This window comes from Chiloscyllium punctatum, chromosome 36 (assembly GCF_047496795.1).
Source record: "Chiloscyllium punctatum isolate Juve2018m chromosome 36, sChiPun1.3, whole genome shotgun sequence".
In the NCBI taxonomy this organism is placed as follows: domain Eukaryota; kingdom Metazoa; phylum Chordata; class Chondrichthyes; order Orectolobiformes; family Hemiscylliidae; genus Chiloscyllium; species Chiloscyllium punctatum.
In genome coordinates this window covers 14121296-14145991 of record NC_092774.1, presented here as the reverse complement: position 1 = coordinate 14145991, position 24696 = coordinate 14121296, and the positions used below count along the sequence as shown (strand labels likewise).

Below are 24696 nucleotides of genomic sequence, written 5' to 3'. Positions count from 1 at the left end.
AAGATTTAATCTAAAATTGGTTGATGTGTCATATTTCCGTGACGCTAGACTCCTTTGGATATAAATTGTGATCATGATCTCATTCTCCACAACCACCTGATGAAGGAGCGGTGCTCCGAAAGCTAGTGCTTCCAAACAAACCTGTTGAATTATAACCTGGTGTTGGGTGATGTTTAACTTTGTCCATGGGAAACACATGAGTTGTGGGACTGGTAACAGTTCTTATTTTGTGATCTATTCCAAGTGAAATTTCTCCTCTGTGCAGGCACGGGTGAACAGTTTGTTTTTTGTACTTTGTGCGAGATCGGGCGAGCAGCTTTTAAATCCTTACGTTAAGCAGTTCAAGTAAACTGTCAATCAGCAATTGTATTCAGAGAGTGGTACTTCCAGCTCTGGTAATCCTGTTGCATCAACACAGAGAGGGAGAGGATGTCACATCTAAAGAGCAGACAGAAAAGTTATTTCGCTTGTTCAGTCAGTTCCTCACTCAGATGAGACTGGATACTGCTTTTAATGGATCATAATTAAATGCTACAATGGAACACCTTAAATTCGAGGAATTTTGAAAGGGCAAACGAACAGTAACTTTGAAGAGAGATGTTCTTCTATTTTTAACCTTGGGTGACCTATATGAGGCATTTTTATTGATAGCTCCATAATCATCTTCCTGCTGGATATTTTTCAGGGCAAACAATTTCTGGTGGGAGAAATTCTGTATCCTGGGAAGGCAGGGAAATGAAAATAAAAACAGGCTGTTAAAAGCATGTGAACTATGGGTCCACGAGCTCTCGTGGGAGCAGTGCATTTGCCAAAAACATTTCTGAGGAATTCTGTCTTAACTGTTGGACTGAAAGTAGTTTCCCTACTGAACATTAAACAGGTATTGAGAACGTCGTGCATTATAGAGTGTGTTCCTGAGGACCGGAGGAGGATTGAACTTGCCAACGTGAACCATACTTTGCAGAGAGAGGAAATTTCTCCGGATGGAAGAGGTTGATGGAAGTCAACAATTGTCAGATTATTTCATGAAAATAACAGCTGGTATGGGGATTCCAGAAGAGGGGAGTCTGTAATGACACACAGAAACAAACCCTTCAGTCCAGGCCAACCAGATATCCTAAATTAATCTAGTGACCCATTTGGCCCATATCCCTCCTGAATGTTTCCTATTCATGTCCCCATCCAGATATATGTTTTTCTTCGAAGAATACTTAGGTGAGAGCCGAGATATGCTATTACTCAGCCTTTCCCCACTGAGCTTCACCTTTCCTTCGTGCTAATCGTAGCTGGAGAAGGCTGAAAGCTGTAAAGGATTTCCTGGGGAAAAAAAAACGTTTATTCCAGATTGGGCTCAGTGATGGATTTTCTAAAGCTTGGTTATTGTAGATTTCAATCAGACAAAAAAAAAACTTTCAGTTGTCCTTGTCCAAGGCAGAGTAGATATTCTTTTAAGGTACAATTGAGATATCTACATTCTTTACAATGTTTTTTCCATCATTACCAGTGATTGTCCATCATTTGGTTTATTGAGCATCATCTTCTTGTGATTCACCAGAGATGATTTGAAGTGAATTCTGTAAGATGCTTTTCTATTTTATTTAACTTTACTTGGCTCTTTAAGGCAAAGATTTCCTTTTCATGTGATTAGTATTAAAATATCTCAATGTATAATAATGAAGCAGCTCATTTATTCTGAAATTATTTCAATTAGGTGGTCAATTGCCAAATAATACCTGCACAACTGTTGTCAACATTGATACCCAGGAAAGCTATTTTGTTTAATATATTTCCTTTGTAAAGATCTTATCCAAATTATAAAATGATTGTATTTTCATATGAAATACAGTTTGCAGTGTTTTATTAAACAGTTGAAAGTAACTTTGCACTTAATTGCAATGTTTGGGATTAAACATTGTGACTTTGATAAAAGTGATCTTTCACAATTTATGGTGAGTCTATTAACAAACAAATGTTGCCATTTGCTCTTGAATTACCACAAATTCAATTTGAAATTCTTGAATGAGTTGGATAAGGGGTTAAAAAGTGAATATTTATTGCACTTTTTCTGAAATTCTCTGCACTGCCATTGTATTTGGTTAAGTGTATGTAACCCTCTTCATAACTTTGTATTTCTTTGATATTGCATTTGTCACTTTTACTGCCCAAATAGCCTAAAAAAAATGTTTTGGCAGTTGGTGAAGTTGTGAATTTTTAGTCTAGTAACATTGTTTCACAATTGAATAATCTGAAGATTAATTTAGGCACCTACAAGAACGTCAAAGAGATTGTGATGATAGAAAGTCAACATGTAGAATTGCCAAAGAAATGTCAACTGTGGCTGCTCTTAATTTGGTACAGACTAAGTAGAGATAATGGCATTGTACACAAACTGTGTGTCGTGTGAGTTCAGAATTTTTCTCTTCCTTTTAATTCTGGCACATGCAGTGATAGCAGCACCATAATCTGTTTTATTTGTTCGTGGAATGTGAGCATCACTGGCAGAGCCAGAATTTGACTGCTAAGAACACAGATATGAATATTCGGTGAGCTTGAGTTGCAAGGTCTACTATGGCAAAACAAATGGTACTGGCTTGCACTGTACTCTGAAAAGACAGAGACATTGATGCTCCTATTTATATCTCTCAAAAGGAGAGTGTTTGGTCCAAAAATATTAATAATGGCTCTTTTGTTGAATTATTTCCCTGCATCCGCATATATCTGGAATCGTTTTCTTTTCAAGAATTTTGCAATTACCTTTGCCATTTACTGGTTACATCACCCCTTCACGATCATTTCAAATCGTAATAATTTCCTATTTTCTTAAAAATTAACTATCTCAAGGTCACCTCAAACCCCTTTTTTCAAAGTGGCTGCACTATTTCCAATATGGTCATGCTTTGTAAATATTACCATATACCATTAATTATGTCCAAGTCTCCTTAGATTTCAATGTATCGTTTTAAATATAAAAATGCCCCGTTACTTGTAGCTCAGCCCTTTAAATGTGTTATGTGTTCTCCCCCCGCAGCTGCAGAGTGAGACAGGAGAGTTTGTTTTTGTGAATGAACAGTTGTAGCGCGAGGTGGCTGTGACTTGGTGACGGTGAGGCTCCCCGGCCCCGCACATCCCCAACCCCGGCCCCGCCCACACACACACCCCCCGGCCCCGCCCACCCCTCCCCCGGCCCCGCCCACACACACACCCCCCGGCCCCGCCCACCCCTCCCCCGGCCCCGCCCACACCCGTGTGGAGATCCTGTACAACCTGAACATGATGTCCCAACCCTTGTACTCAATGGTGTGAACAATGAAGGCAATGGTGCTAAATGCCTTCTTAACCACCCTGTCTACCAGTGATGCAACTTCCAAAGAACGATGTAACTGAACCCCCCCCCCCCCCCCCCCCCACACACACACACACACACACACACACCTCTCTATTGCACAACATGAGCCGGGGCCCTATCATTCTGTGCAAGTCCTGCCCTTCCCTGTTTTAGCAGAATACAACCCCTCGCTTTGATTCATACCTTGCTCATACACATCTGCTCTCTCGAACCACACACACACACCCACTCTCTCTCTGACACACACAGGCTCATACTCCATTACACTCATTGTACCAAGCATACACTCAACACATGCACACACATGCTCTCTCATGCATGCATGTGCACAGACACAACTCAATGGGGTGAGTTTGTATTGGCAGAATTGTATTTGCATATATATTCAACTTTGTGCACTTTTTGAGCAATCTGCAGAAAATCAATCCATGTAATGTTTTATAAATTCCTACTTTGGAAATAGAACTGGTCTGATTGAAGATTGGGATACAGATTCAATGTTCACACCTTTAATGCAACATCTGAACCCAGATGTCACCTATTTTAGAAGACCTTATGTCACCTTGAGAATGTGAATTTAAAAAAGCTCTGGGATTAAGTATTAATGTACCAAAACCCACAACTCATTCTAAAAGATGAAAGACTTAACAGCTATCTAGGTCTGTTCAATATATCATATCAGTTGAATGATACTGTGATCATTTGCTGTACATTTTGTTTTTATACAGCTACCCGATGAAGCAGTAGTGCACTGAAAGGTAGTGCTTCCAAATAAACCTGTTGGACTATAACCTGGTGTTGTATGATTTTTAACTTTGTCAACTCCAGTCCCACACTGGCACTCCACATCGTTTCCAGTCAACGCAGCACCGGGTGCTGCCAGTAAACTTTAAAAAGCCAATAAAACACAGTACCTGCATGCCTGAAAAACTTACAATTTCTATGATACGAGTATTCACTGCTCCATCTGATACATTACATTGGAAGCTTAGTGCAAGAGGCTGAAAGAAAGGAGCAGCTTTAAAACAAAAACCACTTGGAGCTCAAAGCTTTCAAATCAGAGTTTGAGCCTGGTGGTAAGTTCAGGTAACCTTTATTGTGACCTAACTTTGTTACAGCTTCAGATCCCCCCAGCAAAAAGGCAGAGAAAAAGTACCTGCTTTTTAAACAGCTCAAGGTCAAAGCGCGCACACTACCCTCCCACCTGACCTCACTTCCTTTACTATTGGTCAGCACCAAGTCGTCCCTTTGTAATTGGATCCTTGGTAAAGCCGTAATCCGGAGGAAGTATTGCCTCACTCAGCAATTTTAACCCATACCCTGTCTCCAAGTAAGTGTCTCCCTGCCCATCTGCCAGGAGGTGGGGGTTGGGGCATCTGTGTAGAGTCAACCACACTGATGTGGGTCTGGGGTCACACATAGGCCAGACTGGGATGACTGAGTCAATCTATTCACAAAATGGCAGTTTCCTTCCCTAAAAAAAAGACGTGAGTGAATCAGATGGGGGTTTTCCCACCCCCACCAAAAAATGGTTTCACCGTTAGATTCTGAACTCCAGATTTCTGACCCAATTCCAATTCCACCATCTGCCACAGCGGGATTCAAATCCGGGATCCCCGGAACTTGGTTGATAGTCCAGTCGATATTGGCACTCGGCCGTCGCTCCTACAATCCCCCTGCGATAGCTCATGAACTTGCTGGTGGCTCTGCAGGTGGGGGGAGTGGGTGAAGGTCTTGCCGCACTTGGAGGCAGGGGAATGGTCCCTCCCTCATGTGGACCCGCCAGTGCCTCAACAGGTTGGACGAATTGTTGAAGGCCTTCCCGCACTCAGGGCAGCTGAAAGGCCTCTCCCCCGTGTGGACCCGCTGGTGCCTCAACAGGGACGGTGAACTGTTGAAGGCCTTCCCCCACTCGGGGCAGGGGAATGGTCCCTCCCCCGTGTGGACCCATCGGTGCCTCAGCAGGGAAGAGGAATCGCTGAAGGCCTTCCTACATTCGGGGCAGCTGAAAGGCCTTTCCCCCATGTGGATCTTGCTGGTGGGTCAGCAGGGCAGAGGCCTGGGTAAAGCCTTTTCTGCACTTGGGGCAACTGAAGGGTCTTTCCCCCACCCCCCCCCCCCCCCAGTATGGCTACGCTGATGAGTCTCCAGGGCAGATGGAACACGAAAGCCTTTCCCACAGTTGGCACACTTCCACGGTTTCTCCAAAGAGTGGCATTCCTCTGGTTTCTCCATGGCCAAAACTTCAGTGACATACAAACGTGTGTACAGGCCCTCTCTGCCGTGAATTCCTCTTTCCAGGCCGAAAAGTTGTTACACGCTCCACACACACACACTGCACTGCAATGGTAGGGTCTCTCATCCAGTCCCACTGATACTGAAAATATACTTAAATGGGACCCAAAAACCTTTGCTCCTTCTCACAGATCATAGTTAAAAATTGTTGCGGTCCCGATGGATTGAGTGACTGTCAGATATTGATGTCAAAGTGAGAACTGCAGACGCTGGAGAGTCCATGTTTCCGGCGTAAGGTCTTCATCTGTTGGTTTCGAAGCTTCCTCCTTCAGATCCTCAAATATTCTGCAAAAACAGATTACAAACGTCCTCACTGTCAGCGCAGGGTAGAAATTCTGAACAAGCAATTCGACTTTCTGCAGAATATGCTTTTCTTTTGTTATTCCACAAAATTGAAAGCACCATCCCACTCTCTGTCCCCCTCTGTTCTCACTCCGCTCTAACTAATCCTCCTGCATGTTCTGATTCAGGATTGTACAGAAGCAGAAGAGCATTTTGGATAACTCTGCCTGAAAGTTAATATCACAGAATCATAGCTGAAAATCGTTACAGTCCCAATGAATTGAGTGACTCAGGCAGTGACCACTACAGACATTGGAGAGTCAGTGCTGAAAAGTGTAGCGCTGGAAAAGCACAGGAGGTCAGGCAGCATCCGAGGTGCAGAAGAGTCAACATTTTGGGCGTAGGCCTTTCATCTGTTGATTTTGAAACTTCAGTCTTCAGATCTTCAAGTACTCTTAAAAAGAGATCACAAAAGTCCTCCCTGTCTGTGCAGGGTAGAAATTCAGAACAAGCGATTCAGCGGAATGTTCTTTTGTTATTCCATGAAATTGAAAGCACCACTCCGCTCTCTCTCATTCTCTTGAAGGTGTTGATTCAGGATCTTATAGGGACAGAAAAGCAAAAATATCACTACTCTGAATGTTGAATATCTACATCTGAAAGTTAATATCTTTCACAGCATTCGGATACTGCCGAGAGAGTGAGCAGGTCAGATTTTGGGAAACAAAATAAACTGTTATTTCAGGGTGAGCCTGCGATGCAGCTTCTTGAGGAACAACTTTAGCATGAAATGGTTAACGTACATGGGAAGTTGGGGGAAAGGCACCATCAAGACATTACTTCCCTGGGCACGATGGGTAACTTAGCACGGTCAATCCATTCTCACCTGGACAAAGTTGAACAAGCCTGGTTGTTAAGTCTTTCATCGTTTAGTACAGGTTTCAGGTATCAATAATATGTAAATCCCAGAACTTGGTGTCAGCCATCTTCTCAAGATAAATTAAGGTTTTATAACAAAAAGTGACATCTCAGCTCAGAAAATGCATTAAAGGATTGAGGCCAGAGTCTGTCTGTATCCCAATCTTGAGTCAAACAGGATCCACTTCCAAAGTGGAATTTACAAAATATTACGTGTACCGACTGCTTACAGATTTTGCGCAAAAATGCACAATAAAATGTATCTGCAAACACGATTCTGCAAATACACATTCAACCCCTATTGAACATGTGTGCGCATGCGTGCGTGAGGGAGAGAAAATGTCTGTATTGGTGCTGTATATATCTACGTCTATTTGGTAACAGATGCTTCACTTCTGTTGGTGTAAATATTGTTGTAAATCATAGCTGGGTGCAAATGGTTAGATGTAAGGGAGAGATAATTCGTCAAGTAGAGCAGTCTTAAAATCCTGGGAGACCCCTATTTCTGCTTTGCTTCCTAATGAACAAACATTAAGCCTGAGCATCGATATGTTTTTAATTTTGTTTCATTTTTCTTGTTTGATTCCATGCTATGATTACGGTCTGTGCCTGGTCGGTTGACAGGCTGGGGGATTGTGGGTTGGGGCTTGATTGACTGAATGTTTTATTGTTCCGGAAGGTGTAAAGGGGGGGTCAAAGCTTCAGCAGAAATTCAGCAGAGCTGAGAACAGACCAACATCTTACTCTGTGGGAACAGGGAGATCAGAGGACAGAGAAATCAGGATCTGAAATCCGAGCTGACACCAGACTACCCTGTGATCAGTGCTTTGATTAGCAGTGCCAACTCTCTGCCTTTACCTAGCTTCCCATTTGACTATCCCCTCGATATTCAGGATCCAATCCTTGTCATCCTGAAACCATGTCTCTGTAAGGAGTCTCAGATCATAATTATTCACTTCAGTGTGTGCAGTCAATTCATTCACTTTAGTTACAATGCAGCACACAATCAGACAACGTTTTAGTTTCAACTTTTGTGCTCTTTAGAATCCAGTTTTGATCGCTGAAATATTTACTCTCCTCGTCCCTTTCTATCGTTCTCTGATGCTCATTTTCCACATCACGACATTGCTCACTGGCCTCGATTTGGATTGGCCAGTCATTCACTATGATCATGGCTGATCTATTCATCATCTGAGATCCTCCTCCTTGCATTCAAAGCAGCTTTCAAAGGTGTTTTGCCCTTACAGGAAGCAGAAGAAGTTACAATGAAAGCTTTCATTTGTGAGGCAGCAACTGAGTGAGTGAGTACGTCTTGGGAAGTGGGAATTCATTGCACTGTGGGGATGAAACCCTACCTTGTCCAGTCATTTCTGCTGGTGGATGAGACTAGGCCTTAAGATTAGGGGAAGAGTAGATTTAGGACAGAGATGAGGAGGAACTACTTTTCCTGGAGAGTAGTGAATCGACAGAATTTTCTGCCTAAGGAAGCAGTAGAGACAGCTTCATTAAGTATATTCAAGACACAGTTGGATGGGTTTTTGCATGGTAGGGGATTGAAGGGTAGTTGGGACAATGAAGGGAGGAGGAGCTGAGACAATGATAGATCAGCCATGACCTTAATGAATGGTGGAGCAGGCTGGATGGGCCAAATGGCCTCCTCCTGCTTCGATTACTATGAAACTATAACCCTGCATTTCCCATGACAAACCCACCTAACCTGCACATCCCTGGACACCATGGGCAATTTAACATGGCCAATCCAAATCAAGGCCAGCGAGCAATGTAGAAAATGAGCATCAGAGAATGATAGAAAGGGACAAGGAGAGTAAATATTTCAGCGATCAAAACTGGATTCTAAAGATCACGAAAGTTGAAACGAAAAATGTTGTCTGATTGTGTGCTGCATTGTAACAAAAGCGAGCGAATTGACTGCACACATTGAAGAGAATAATTATGATCTGAGACTCCTTACAGAGACATGCTGGATTTCTGCTGAAGCTTTAACACCCCCCCCCCTCCCCCTTTACACCTTCCAGAACAAAATATTCAGTCAATCAAGCCCCAACCCACAATCTCCCAGCCTGTCAACCGACCAGACACAGAGCTTAGACATAGCGGGGAATTAATCAAGAAAAATGAAACCAAATATTAAATTAATTGTTGCTCATGTTTAAATGTGAACGAGGAAGTAAACCAGAAATAGGGGTCTCCCAGGATTCTTATAGTGCCCAACTTGAGGAATTCTCTTTCCCTTACATCTAACTATTCATACCCAGCTATGATTTACAACAATATTTACACCAACAGAAATAAAGCATCTGTTATCGAATAGACAGAGATATACAGCACGGAAATAATCGTTTTCGCTATCTCATGCATGTAAGCACACACAAGTCCTTGGGGGTGAATTTGCATTTGCAGAATTATATTTTCAGATGCATTCTATTTTGCTCAAAAACACACAATCTGCAAGCAGTCAGAACATGTAGTATTTTATAAATTCATACTTTGGAAATGGAACCAGTTTGATTCAAGATTGGGATACTGACAGACTCTGACCTCACACCTTTAACACATTGTCTGAGCTGAGACGAGATTAGATTCCCTCCAGTATGGAAACAGGTCCTTTGGCCCAACAAGTCCACACCGACTCTCCGAAGAGCAACCCACCCAGATCCATTCCCCATATTTACCCCTGATGAATGCACCTCACACTACGGGCAATATAGCATAGCCAATTCACCTAACTTGCACATTTTTGGATTGAGAGAGGAAACTGGAGCACGGGGAGGAAACCCTTGCAGACACAGGGAGAAGGTGCAAACTCCACACAGGCATTCGTCCGAGACTGGACTCGAACCCAGGTCCCTGACGCTGTGAGGCAGCAGTGCGAAACAATGAGCCACTATCCTGCCCAGAGGTTATCTTTTGTGATAAAACCTTAAGTAATCTCAAGATTTCCATATGAATAATACCTGCAGCCCATTGTAAAAGATGAGAGAGGTAACAATCCAGGTTTGTTCAATATGTCATTTCAGTGGCAGGACACGGTCATGTCTTTCCCTTTGGTCCAATTCATCTGATCAGATATCCTAAACTAATTTAGTCTCATTTGTCTGCATGTACCCCATATCCCTCCGAACCCTTCCTATTCATATCCCCATCCGGATGCTTTTTAAATGTTGTAATTGTACCAACCACCACCACTCCCTCTGGCAGCTCGTTCCATACATGCACCACTCTCTGTGTGAAGTTGCCCCTCAGGTCCCTTTGAAATCATTCCCCTCTCACCTCAAACATCTGCCCTCGAGCTTTGGACTCCCTTACCCTGGGGAAAAGACCTTGGGTATTCACCATATCCATGCCTCTTACAAACGTTTATCAGGTCACCCCTCAGACTCTGATGCTTCAGGTGAGGATCTAAAATTTGAATTTAGGTTATCGTCAGACTCAACAAGTATATGTAGGTTTTTACTAACCACAAAATGGCTTTTCAATTTAAAATAATACACAAAATGGCTGAGAATAATGATTGAACTCTGTGAACTTGTCCTGCTGTTTTGCAGAATTAAGCTAAAATCCAAAGATAAGAGGACAATGGAGTTTGTTTAAAATGAACACGGACACATTAATTGACCATTTGAACTAACCTTGAGCTGCTACCATGGCATGATGATTTATGTAATTAAGACCCCTTCCCCAGGAAATATCATTGGATTAACCTGCTCTAAATCATGTCACCTTATTACATTTGATTGGTCTTTTCTTGTAATTAAGGCTGTACTGTCTCTTAAAAAACCTAAATAAATAACGTGTAATTTTCAAATGTAATTGCACAACTTCACCATGGAACACAGAAGCTTTAATCACTGTGTTGTTGGACAGAATTGGGTCAAGATGCCTTATTAAACTGATAACCTTGCTTTGTACAGACTGCATTTCATTGATTCTTTCGACCAATTGCGAACCGAAAGGGCCCTTAAGAGGGGTCTAGATCTTCACTCTGGATAGTTTGACCTGGCCAATTAACCCTAACCTGCACATTCCTGGGAACTATAGGTAATTTAGCATGGCCAATCCATTCTAAGCTGCGCATCTCTGGACACTATGTGTAATTTAGCACAGCCAATTCACACAAACCTGCACCTCCCTGGGCACTGTGAGCACTTTAGCATGGTCAATCCAACCTAACCTGGACAATGTTAAAAAAAAATCACACACACCCAGGTTATTGTCCAACAGGTTTATTTGGAAGGACCAGCATTTGGAGTGCTGCTCCTTCATCAGGTGGTTGTGGAGAAGAAGATCATAAGGTACAGAATTTATAGAAAAACATTACGGTGTCCTGCCACTGAAATGATATATTGAACAAACCTGGATTGTTAAGCCTTTCATATTTCAGAATGGGTTGCAGGTATCATTAATATGGAAATCCCAGAACTTCCTGTAAGACACTTTTTTGAGATAACAAGGTTTTATAACAAAAAGGTTCCAAACCATCCCGATTCCTGTACCCAGCCAGATGCATTTTAAATATAATCGTACCAGCCTCCACCAATTCCTCTGGCAGCTCGTTCCACGCATGTACAACTGTCTATGTGAAAATGTTGTCCTTCACGTCTCTTTTAAATCATTCCCCTCTTACCTCAAACATATGTCCTCTAGCTTTGGACTCCCCGACCCTGGGGAAATTCCTGATGAAGGGCTTTTGCCCGAAGCATCGATTTTCCTGCTCCTCGGATGCTGCCTGACCTGCTGTGCTTTTCCAGCACCACTCTGATCTAAACTCTGGTTTCCAGCATCTGCAGTCCTCCCTTTTGCCTAGGTTGAACCCTCTACCTGTCTACATCTATCCCCACTTCACCAACCAGCACACCCTTTATCTGCATCGCCCCCTACACCCATCCCCAATCCTGAAGAAGGGTTACACCCGAAACATTGACTTCTCCACCTCCTGATACTGCCTGACTTGTTGTGTTCTTCCAGCCTCCTACCTATGTATCTTGCCAATTGAGACACAGACCTGGAGCAACGTTTCCAGAGTCTGTCCCCATCCCGACACACTCCCTTTCCTTTTAGTTGCTGCAAGTCAACAACTGAATCCCAGAATGAAAAAAATAAATGGAAAAGGTGACAAGAGAAGAGAGTGCCGTACTCCCAGATAATGGACAGAGGGAGGAATTTGCAGTCTGGGATGAAGCTCAATGTTCATTCAGACACGAGCAGCAGCAGCTTCAGAACCTCATGGTCCAACTTCGGCATTCAGACAATGGGGTGACTCTGATTGGCAGGAGGACCAATGTCCTTTCGGTCCTCCTGTGCTCCCTATTGGTCAATCAAAAGAAGGTCCCGCGCCATATTTGCCGATAGCGATTATCATGCGCAGTATTTTTTGCTGACACCAGCGAGCATGCGCACCGCGTTGCTGACACCGGCAAACATGCGCAGTATGCTCTTTGAGGCTGCTGCTGTTATTGACAGATTTGAAGTGTCCAAATGCCAACAGGGAAAAAAGGGGTAGAGCCACAATTTTTTTTTCCCCTGTGGTTCGACATTTTATTGCTTCTGCGTTTTGTCTGGTTACTCCACTTTTGTATGTCTTTTGTCCTTGTTGAGAGAGAGTGTGCCCCAGTGAGCTGTCTGTGGGATCGAGCTGTAACCAGTTACACAGACTGAAGTAACATTATAGTCGTCGCAGCAGGGAGTAACTGCACACATTTCCTGAGTGTGATCACAGTTTCAATTGTTCATCAGAAACAGGGAGCCAAAAGGACACCAGAACGACAGAGAAGTCGTAGAAATGCGGGGACTGTGCTAACGGATTCCATTCCCTGTCGGTACATGAGATTTATCAGCTCAGTCACAGGTGGGAGAGGCAGTTCTTCAAAACATTATTACAACATTATTTCCCATTGACAAAAACACATTCACGCTGCCTGATTACCTTGAACTTGTACAAGTGTCCTGTCATCACATCTTTAATCATAGCTTTGAACATTTTCCCAATGGCATATGTTAAAGTAAATGGTCTGCAGTGTCCTGTTCTCGGTCTCCCTTTTTGAAGAAAGGAGTTTTCCAATCTACAGAAACCTTCCCTGAAACTAATGACGTTTGGAAAATTAAAACCAATGCATTAACTATATCACCAGTTAGTTTTTCTTTAAGGGTCTAGAATGAAATCCTTTGGACCCCTGGGACTTGTGAGCTTGTAGTTCCAACAGTTTACTCAGTACTACTTCCCTGGTCATTGTAATTGTCTTCAGTTCCTCCTTCCCTTTCAATTCCTGATTTCCAGCTAGTTCCGGGCTGTTACTTGTATCCTCTCTAGTGAAGACAGATTCAAGCTCTTTTTAATTCATCTGCCATCTCTTTATCCTCCGTTATTGAATCCCCAGACTCATTTTTTACAGAACCAACACTTAGCTTTTGATAAAAAAGTTAACAAAGTGATGAAACTTTCCTTCCTGTTTTTATATTTTTGGCTAACTTTCTAACTCTAATTGCTGTGCTCCTGCCTCCATTATTACTGATGTTTGCCCCAGCTCTCAACTCTCACATCAACCTTTCTGCATATTCTATAGAACTGACCTTGGTTAAATGTTGCAAAACACACAAGGGCAAATTTTTCATCTCCAGAAAGTCTTAATACTGAACACGATAACATTCACTTTGAAATATTGTTCATTCAAACTTCACAAGCACACCCTCCAGATTCAAAATCCCACAATGACACCCAGTTTTGTTATGATCTTTAATTTTGAAGAGAAATTTGAATATCCAGTGATTAACTGGAAGAACTGTTCACGAGGTTTTCACATTTTTAAACAAAAACAAATCAACTGGATTAATTTAGCAGAATAGCACGTATGGCTTTAAATTGTAAATTTAGTTTTGTTTTGAGTGACGGAGCAGGTCCACACCAGATGAGGATCTAATACCTAGATTTAGGCTGTTGTCAGGAGCTTTTCTTAACCACAAAATGGCATGTCAATGTAAAGTAATAGAACAACATGGCTTCAGGCTGCAAATTATCATTGTGTTTAAAATGGCTAAAAACTGCATTTCTGCATTCCTGAGCTAACTGAATTACAGATTAAGCAAACAATGCCTTCTTCATGGTATGGATTTAATTAAGCTAGATAGGACATTACTGACCATCCTAGCTAACCTTGAAGCACAGGTATGAGGAGATAATGCGTGTGAAACAACATTATTTCCCAGGAAATGTCATTGAGTTAACCTGTTTCCATTGTGTAATTTTATAACATTTTATTGGATTATTCTAGAATTAAGGCTGTATGGTCTCTTAAGAAACATATGAAAATTGATATTTTATTCCACATTAATCACACAGTTTCTCCAAGGAACACAGAATCTTTTAATATCTGTGTTGCTGGACAAATCTTTGCCCGGCCATTACAAATTAAAGTGTGAAACCTTGCTGAAGCAGACCATAATCCTAGTGTTCATTTGACCGATCTCGGAACTGAGAGACCCCTCCCGGGGGTTGAGCTCTTCAACTCTCACTGTGCTTTTGGTGTGACCCATGATTACAGAGACTTGTGGGAACGGAGAGGATTTTTAACCCCCATGGGGCAGACGAACAGTAATGCTGTTTTGTCCGATCAATCTGGCAGCTAGCAAGATGTTCAGCTCATGCTGAGGCAATGGACACAGTCTCCAAAGGAATGAGCAGATGGATGCTGCTGCCAAGCAGGCAGCCTGACACCCCAAACCTCTGGTCCCATTGGGTCCCCAGCAAAACCCCGACAGAGACAATATGGGGATAGAAATGCCAGGCCTGGGTATGGGACTGAAATCACAGGGTGCGCCCCCTGCTGAGCAGCACAAACTATGGCCTCAAATAGGGTACTCCCTCGATACTCAAACCGAAATGTGGGTGACCCCTGATGGACTACTTTGTGTTCCTTCTTTGCTGCTGCCTTTTTCAATTGATTATGTGCAGTATTGTACACACGTGGGCAAGGAGGGAATGGTTAATACTGTATTACAAACCTGGTGTCACCCAGATTTCCAGAAAGCAGATAGGAAAAGAGCTGAAGCATGTTTAATTTGTAAACAAACTAGATGCATGGTTTAAGAGGGATGCCCTAAGGTTGTTAACCACCTCCTGCCTGGTGGGCCTTTTTACTTGTCTACAACTTGCTTTTAGAGTCATAGAGATGTACAGCATAGAAACAGACCCTTTGGTCCAACCCGTCCATGCCGACCAGATATCCCAATCGAATCTAGTCCCACCTGCCAGCACCCGGCCCATATCCTTCCAAACCCTTCCTATTCATATACCCATCCAAATGCCTTTTAAATGTTGCAATTGTACCAGCCTCCACCACATCCTCTGGCAGCTCATTCCATACACGTACCACCCTCTGCATAAAAATGTAGCCCGTTAGGTCTCTTTTATATCTTTCCCCTCTCACCCTAAACCTATGCCCTCTAGTTCTGGACTCCCCGACCCCAGGGAAAAGACTTAGTTTATTTATCCTATCCATGCCCCTCATAATTTTATAAACCTCTATAAGGTCACCCCTCAGCCTCCGACGCTGCAGGGAAAACAGCCCCAGCCTGTTCAGCCTCTCCCTGTACCTCAGATCCTCCAACCCTGGCAACATCCTTGTAAATCTTTTCTGAACACTTTCAAGTTTCACAACATCTTTCCGATAGGAAGGAGACCAGAATTGCATGCAATATTCTAACAGTGGCCTACCAATGTCCTGTACAGCCGCAACATGACCTCTTGACTCCTGTACTCAATACTCTGACCAATAAAGGAAAGCATACCAAACGGTGCCTTCACAATCCTATCTATCTGCGACTCCACTTTCAAGGAGCTATGAACCTGCAGTCTGTGTTCAGCAATACTCCCTAGGACCTTACCATTAAGTGTATAAGTCCTGCTAAGATTTGCTTTCCCAAAATGCAGCACCTCGCATTTATCTGAATTAAACTCCATCTGCCACTTCTCAGCCCATTGGCCAATCTGGTCCAGGTCCTGTTGTAATCTGAGGTAACCCTCTTCACTGTCCACGACACCTCCAATTTTGGTGTCATCTGCAAATTTACTAACCGTACCTCTTAATGCTCGCATCCAAATCATTTATGTAAATGACAAAAAGTAGAGGGCCCAGCACCGATCCTTGTGACACTCCACTGGTCACAGGCCTCCAGTCTGAAAAACAACCCTCCCCCACCATCCTCTGTCTTCTACCTTTGAGCCAGTTCTGTATCCAAATGGCTAGTTCACCCTGTATTCCATGAGATCTAACCTAGCTAATCAGTCTCCCATGGGGAACCTTGTTGAATGCCTTACTGAAGTCCATATAGATCACATCTACAGTTCTGCCCTCATCTATCCTCTTTGTTCCTTCTTCAGAAAAACTCAATCAAGTTTGTGAGACATGATATCCCACGCACAGTGTCATGTTGACTATCCCGAATCAGTCCTTGCCTTTCCAAATACATGTACATCCTGTCCCTCAGGACTCCCTCCAACAACTTGCCCACCAATGCCATCAGGCTTACTGGACTACCACCCTTCTTAAACAGTGGAACCATGTTAGCCAAGCTCCAGTCTTCCGGCACCTCACCCGTGACTATTGATGATAATATCTCAGCAAGAGGCCCAGCAATCACTTCTCTAGCTTCCCACAGAGCTCTAGGCTACACCAGATCAGGTCCTGGGGATTTATCCACCTTTATGTTTCAAGACATCCAACACTTCCTCTTCTGTATTTTAGGGTGTAGCTTAGGGTGGATTGGCAGTGCTAACTTACCCATAGTGTCCTGGGATGTGCAAGTTAGGATAGATTAGCCATGGGAAATACAGAGAAAGGGGTTAGGTATGGGTGGGATGCTCTTCAGAGGGCCAGTGTGGAATAGATGGGCTGAATGGCCTGCTTCCACATTGTTGGGATTCTATGACCCTCCCCACAAAGGAGCATTTTATCGGCATCTATCCTGTCAAGCCCCTTTTAGAAATCTATTGGTTTCAATAAGATCACTTCTGGTTCAGAGAGGTAGACAGCACAGAAACAGACCCTTCGGTTCAACTCGTCCATGCCGACCAGGATTCCCAAACTAAACTAGCCCCACTTACTTATATTTGGCCCATATCCCTCTAAACCTTTCTATTCATGTACCCATCCGAATGTCGTTTCAATGTTGTAACTGTCCCCGCATCTACCACTTCCTCAGCAAGTTAATTCCATATGCAAACCACCCTGTACCAAAATGTTTGTCCCTCAGGCTCCTTTTAAATCTCTCTCCCCTCACTTTAAAAAAATATACCTCCTCGTTTTGAGCACCTCTACACTAAGGAAGAGCCCTTTGCTATTCACCTTACCTCCACTCTTCATGATTTTATAAATCTCAATGACATCACCACTCAACCTCCTGCACTTCAGTGAAAAGTGTCCCAGTCTCTCCTTATAACTCAAACCCTCCAGTCCTGGCAATGTCCTGGTAAATCTTTATTAAACCCTCTCTAATAGTATTCTTCCTATTACAGGGCCACCAGAACTGTACTCAGTCCTCTCCAAGTGGCCTCACCAACATCCTGTACAACCTGAACATGATGTCCCAACCCCGATACTCAATGGGGTGAACAATGAAGGCAAGTGTGTTAAACACCTTCTTGACCACCCTGTCTCCCAGTGATGCAGCTATGCACCTGAATCCTCCCATGTCTCTGTTCTCCAACAAGACTCAAGGCCCTACCACTACCTGTATAGGTCCACCCTTCCTTGTTTCAGCAAAATGCAACCCCTTGCTTTTATTCATACCTCTCTCATACATATACACACACATACACCCCCCCAACACTCTCACAGGCTTATACTCTTTACCAAGCATGCACACAAACTCACATGCACACACACAAGTAACTCTAAGAAGTGAATTTGAATTGGCAGAATTATTTGCAGATACATTCTACTTTGCTCAAAATGTGCAGAAACTGCAGGCAGTCAATCAGTGTAATATTTTATAAATTCCTACTTTGGAACTGGAACCAGTCTGATCCAAGATTGGGGTATGACAGGCTCGAACCTCACACCTTTAATGCATTGTCTGAGCTGTCAGCCTTTTTAAAAATAAAACCTTAAGTCATCTCAAGAACGTAACTTAAAAGATGTTCTGGGATTTACATATAAATGAACCAAAACCTGCAATCCATTCTCAAAGATGGAAGACTTAACAGCAATCTAGGTTTGTTCAATATATCCTATCAGTTGCATGACACTGTGAGCTTTTGCTATCAATTCTGTGTCTTTTGATCCGGCTCCACAGTTACCCGGTGAAGGAGCAGCGCTCCGAAAGCTAGTGCTTCCAAATAAACCTGTTGGACTATAACCTGGTGTTGTGGGATTTTTATCTTCATCCAGGCCAGTCCCCCACCGGCTCCTCCACCTCGTTTCCATTGAACACAGCCCACACCTCCCGATGCTGCCAGGAAACTTTACAATGACGATGAAATGATGCACTCTACAATCCTGAAAAACTTACAATTTCGAATGGTACTGGCTCCTCATTCACTGCTCCATCTGATAGACAGCATTGGAAGCTTAGTGCAGGAGGCTGAAAGAACTGATCAGCTTTAAAACAAAAACCTCTTGGAGCTCAAAGCTTTCAATGAGAGTCTGAGCCAGGGGGTAAATTCAGGTAACCTTTATTGCGACCCAACTTTGTTCCATCTTCAGATCCCCTCCTGCAAAAAGGCAGAGAGAAAGTAGCTGCTTTTTAAACATCTCAAGGTCAAAGTACATACACTCCCCCCGCCAAACCCCCCACACCACCTCACATTCTTTACTATTGGTTAGCCCCCAGTCGTCCCTTTGTAATTGGATCCTTGGTATAGCTGTAACCAGGAGGATGTGTTGCCTCACTCAGCAATTTCAATCCATACTCTGTCTCCAAGTAAGTTTCTCCCCTCTCATTTGCCGAGCAAGGAGGGTTGGGGCAGTGTAGAGTCAACCACACTGCTGTGGACCTGGAGTCATGTGTAGGCCAGACCGAGTAAAGGATGCAACTTGGCCATCACAGTTTCAATTCCCCTCCAGGTGAACTCGCTGGTGCCTCCGCAGGGCAGAGGAGCAGGTGTAAGCCTTCTTGCACTGACAGCAGGTGAACGGCCTCTCCCCTGTGTGGACCCGTTGGTAGGTCAGCAGGGCGGAGGAATTGCTGAAGGCCTTCCCGCACTCGGGGCAGGGGAATGGCCTCTCCCCGGTGTGGCTGCGCTGATGAGAGTCCAGGGTAGATGGGAAACAGAAGCTTTTCCCACAGTCATCACACTTCCATCGTTTCTCCAAAAGGTGGGATTCCTCGGGTTTCTCCATGGCCAACGCTTCAGTTACACACAAACTCGCATACAGCCCCACCCTGCCGTCAATTCCCCTTTCCAGGCTGTATAACGGTTACATGGTCCACACTCAGTGCGCTGCAACAGTAGGGTCTCTCATCCAGTCCCACTGACGCTGAAAACGTACCCAAACAGGAACCAAAAAGCTTTGCTCCTTCTCACAGAATCATAGTTGAAAATTGTTGCGGTCCGACTGCACTGAGTGACTGTCAGACATTGACTCAAAGTGAGGACTGCAGACACTGGAGAGTCAGTGTCGAAATGTGTGGCATTGGAGAAATCACAGCAGGTCAGGCAGCATCCGAGGAACGGGAGAGTCAACGTTTCGGGCATAAGGCCTTCATTTGTTGATTTTGAATCTTCTGACTTCAGATTTTCAAATACTCTGCAAAAAGAGATTACAAAAGTCATCACTATCAGTGCAGGATAGAAATTCAAAACAGGCAATTCTACTTTCTGCAGAATATTCTTTTGTTGTTCCACAAAATTGAAAGCACCATCCCACTCTCCCTTCCCCTCTGTTCTCATTCCGCTCTAACTAATTCCCCTGAAGTTGCTGATTCAGGATCTTACAGGGGCAGAAAAAGCAAAAACATCAAGACTGACATCTCTCTGAATTTTGGATACCTCCACCTGAAAGTTAATATCTTTCACAACACTGGGATCCTGCTGAGAATGAGCAGGTCTGATTTTGGGAAGCAAAAAGATAGTGTGTCAATTCAGGGTGAACCTGCAATGCAGCTTCTTGAGGAAGAACCAGACACAAAATGGTTAATGACCCCGGGAAGGTGGGAGCAAAATGAGACATCAAGGCATTAACACCGACACACTTCAGTCAAACTCTTCTGCTTCCAGTCAGTGCAGAACATGCTCTGAAAGTCCAGCCTTCACAACCACACTTCTGCTTTCACTGAAGACAATTTGAGTCACACAGCGCAGAAACAGACTCTTTGGCCCAACCTGCCCAGATATCCTAAATTAATCTAGTCACGTTTGCCATCACTTGGCCCCTATATGGGCAGGGTGCTGACAGCTGGGACTAAATTGGGTTGGCTCTCTTGTCAACAAGGACGGAGTTGGATCGAAGGGTCTGTTTCTGTGCTGTACATCTCTATGACGCCAGTCGCATTTACCATCACTTGGCCCTGACCCATCTGAACCCTTTGTATTCATACACCTATCCAGATGCCTTTTAACTGTTGGAATTCTACCAGCCCCCACCACTTCCTCTGGCAGCTCATTCCATAAAAGCACCACCCTCTTCATGATAAAGTTGCCCCTGAGGTCTCTTTGACATTTCCCCACTGCCCTCACCCTGAACCTATGACCCTCCAGTTCGGGACGCCCCCATCCCAATGGAAAGACCTTGTCTATTTACCCTATCCATACCCCTCATGATTTTATCAAAGTCTCAGACTCTGGCGCGATGGGGAAAACAGCTCCACCCCATCCTTCTATCCCTCCTCACCCGGGTATTTAAGACACATACCTGAGTTTGCAGAGTCTGCTGCCTCCTTGGATTCACTCCAGTTGGCACAAGTGAACAGATTCCCCCCACACACTCCCAGGACGAAGAATTGCCGAGAGGGAGGGAGTTTCATGCAAACTGACAGGGCCACTTCCGCGTTGTGACGCCTTCAATGGGTCAGGGGTGGGGTAGGGAATGGGAAAAGGGGCGAGAGGAAGGGGTGGGGCGCGGCCGGCCGGCTGGCTAGCCTGCACTGCCCTGCACAGTTTGCAGGAATTCCTTCCCTTCACAGAATCCCCACAGTGTGGAAGCAGGCCACTCGGCCCAACGAGTCCACACTGACCCTCTAAAGGGTAACCCACCCACATCCATTCCCCTGCACCTCTTGCTCTACTCTCTGACTATCACACCTAACCTGCACATCCCTGGGCACTATGGGTAATTTAGCATAGCAATTTCCCCCCCTAACCACTTTGCACCAAAACCTCACTCAGTTGCTGTCTCACAAATGCAAGATTTCGTTGTAACTTTTTCTGCTCCCATTAAGGGCAAACATCTTTGAAAGCTCCTCCTAAACTCCAACCTTCACAACCACACTTCTGCTCTCACCGAAGATGATTAGAGTCATACAGCACAGAATCAGACCCTTTGTCCATCCACACATCATTCCTGATGAAGTGCTCGGGACTAAAATGTCAACTCTCAAGGTCCCTCAGATGTTGCCTGACCTACTGCCTTTTTCTTGCACCACACTTTGCCTCTGATCTCCAGCATCTGCAGTTCTCACTTTCTCCACATCCCAAAGTATCACCATTTAAATAATACACTGTCTTTCTGCTTTTTTTTTCCATAGCAAAGGCTATAACTTCACATTGAGATACTGCATTTGCCACGTGTTTGTAAATTGTGGTCTTCTCGACTTCGGGGAGACTGAGCGTAAACTTGGGGAACGGATTGGTGAGCATCACAGCTGGGTCCGAGAGACTGACCAGACCTCCCAGTCACCATCGATTTTAATTCCCCTTCCCACTCCCTTTCTGACAAGAACATCTTAGCCTTCCTTTATTACCACAACGAACCAAAACGCAAATTAGGGAACAAACCCTATCTTCCGCCCGGGCAGCCTACAGCCTACAGGACCCAACATCGAGTTCTCCAATTTCAAATAACCTCCCTTTCCATCCCCCGACTCCCTTCTCAGCCCCGTGCCCCTCACTACCACTCCTTCCTGTCACCAACCTGATTTCTTCCACCCAATGATTAATCAGGCCGGACCCTCTCCCTATCTTCACCTATCCCCACTTTAGCCCCAGCCCCAGCCCCAGCCCCAGCACCAGCCCCAACCCCAGTCCTGAAGAAGGGTTACACCCGAAATATCGACTTCTACACCTCGTGATGCTGCCTGGTTTGCTGTGTCCTTCCAGCCTCCTGTCTGTCTATTTTGCCAATTGGGACACAGACCTGGACCACGTTTCCAGAGTCTGTTCCCTCCCTGGGTTCACCCCCTTTCCTTTCAGTTGCAGCAAGTCAACAATTGAACTCCGGAAAGAAGTAGAAATGGCAAAGGGGGCGAGAAAAGAGAGTGCCGTACTCACAGATCTGAGACAGAGGAAGGAATTTGCGGTCTGAGTGAAGCTCAATGTTGATTCAGAAAGAGAGGAGCAGGAGGAGCAGCTTCAGAAACTCATGGTCCAACTTCCGCATTCAGACAATGGGGTGGCTCTGATTGGCAGGAGGACCAGTTTTGTTCTGGTCCTCCACGGTTCCCTATTGGGCCATCAAAGCAAGGTCGCGCGCCTTTTTTTGCGGAAAGCAATGAGCATGCCCAGAGTTTTGCTGACACCGGTGGGCATGTGCACTGCGTTGATGACACCGGGAAACATGCGCAGTATGCTCATTGGGGGATGCTGGTGTTTCTTGGAGAAAGTGAGGACTGCAGATGCTGGAGACCAGAGTTGAAAATTCTGGCATAAAATTCCTGAAGAAGGGCTTATGCGCGAAACGTCGATTCTCCTGCTCCTCGGATGCTGCCTGGTCTACTGTGTTTTTCCAGCACCACACTTTTCAATGCTGGTGTTTCTGTCAGATGTTAAGTATCCAAATGCCAATAGGAAAAAAAAAGGGGGAGAGCCACAATTTGTTTTTCCCTGTGATTCGACATTGCATTCTGTCTGGCTTGTCCCCAGCTTTTCCCCGAGTCCAGAACTGGAGGGCATGGGTTTAGGGTGAGGGGGAAAGGTTTCTGAGGGGCAACCTTTTTGCACAGACGCTGGTGCTTGTCAGCCAGAGGGAGTGGTGGAGGCTAGTACAATGATAATATTTAAAATGCATCTGGATGGGGATACGAATAGGACAGATTCAGAGGGATAAGGAGCCAAATACTGGCAAATGGGTCACTAGATTAATTTAGGATATCTGGTCGGCATAGTCCGAAGGGTATGTTTCTGTGCTGTGTTATGCTATTTCTAGCTAGTTGGGACCAACTTCACAAGACTAGGACTAGGCCATTCACCCCTTACATTCAAGATCAGAGTGGTGTTGGAAATCACAGCAGGTCAGGCAGCATCCAAGGAGCAGGAACATTGACGTTTCAGACAAAAGTCTCGAATGCTGCCTGACCGGCTGTGCTTTTCCAGCACCACTCTAATCTTGACTCTAATCTCCTGTATCTGCAGTGCTCACTTTCGCCCATTCACCCCTTCCAGCCTGTCCTGAGCGGTGGCCTGACTGCGGTTATTTCAGTGAAAGAATCAGATAGATTTCAGCAGCTCTTTTAAAAAAACTTGAACGCGCTTTCTGACTTTAATGATGTTTCTGAAGATATTATTTTAGGTATTCTCAATTTTGAAGATCAGCCATTTCTCACCCCTCCCGACTCCCAGGTAGAGTCATCACCATCCATTATCTCTCTCTCTCTCTCTCTGTCCTTTGAAGGGCTTGATACAGCGGTCAAAAATGGTTCGAGGCTCTAGAAAGGACGGTGTGGTGGGGGCTGGGGAGAAAAGAGATAGAAAGGATGGGGACAGAGAGAGAAAATGGACGAGGGGGCAGAGTGTGGGGGTAGAGAGAGACTAGGTACAGAGAGAGAGAAAGAGAATGAGTGGGGTTGGTAGAGAAATTGAGCGGGGGAGAGAGAGTGGGCGTGGTGGAGAAGTGGGAGATGGCACAGGGCAGGGTGATACTGGGCACACAGACACACAAGATGGTCACTGAGCCATCAGTTGGCCAACTTGACACACAAGATGGCCTCTGGATCACAATATGGAGAGAAACAGCAGAGCAGATACAGACACTGTCTGGGGCCACCACAATGGACTCACAACCCAGGTGATTAGTTTAAGGCGGGTGGGGGAGAGAATATTCATGAGTAATGAACACTGCCCGCCGAAGTGTCTGGGTCCAGCCAACACCTCTTATAGAAGTGCCAACAGCATGATACAGACTCAATACCAAATGCTAATAGCCAGGGCTGCAGGAATCCTCCTTCTCAGGGAGAGCAATTAGCGCCCATTACAACAACAATGGATTTCCATGGAGACATTGAAATGGACAATGTCTGCACTGAAACTGACAACGACTGTGTGGAAATTAACAAAGGTTGTGCTGGAACTGACAATGATTGTATCAACTATCAACGATTCTGCAAGGATTACCATAAACAAATCATGTTACAAAAACAATAATCTCATCCCTGACCGATTGTATCACAAAATGTATAAAAGTTTCTTGACGTGTGCTCCGGGTCGAGAGAAGTCTCGGAGCTGACACTGTGCTGTTGGTGTCTTTCTCTCCCCGGAGCCCCGGTATTTCCTTGTGCAATAAACTCTGTCATTGAACCCCAATTCTGACTCCGAGCCTGGTGTATTTCAGGGGAGAGAGAATGGGGCGGGTGGCAGATGGTGGGGGGAGGGGAGAGAGAGAGAGAATGGATGGTGGGGGCTGGAAGAATGGACATGGGACAGAGGGTGGGATGAGAGAGAATAGATGGGTGTAGAAGGTGGGGAGACGGAC

At 44.7% G+C, this 24696-nt stretch overlaps 1 protein-coding gene and 1 long non-coding RNA gene across 2 annotated transcripts in view; one reads left to right on the top strand and one right to left on the bottom strand.

The window, feature by feature from the left end:
* The window catches only part of LOC140460009 (uncharacterized), a 122309-nt gene that overhangs the window by 5079 nt on the left and 92534 nt on the right, over nt 1-24696 (top strand). The window contains exon 3 of the mRNA XM_072554414.1: nt 21539-21642. Within this exon, the coding sequence (XP_072410515.1) occupies nt 21539-21642 (104 nt within the window). The remainder of the gene's footprint in view (nt 1-21538; nt 21643-24696) is intronic.
* On the bottom strand, nt 459-10257 carry LOC140460828 (uncharacterized). The gene is made up of 2 exons (XR_011954369.1): nt 10169-10257; nt 459-1067 (listed from the first exon to the last, which is right to left on the bottom strand). It is a non-coding gene; the product is annotated as an uncharacterized lncRNA (long non-coding RNA).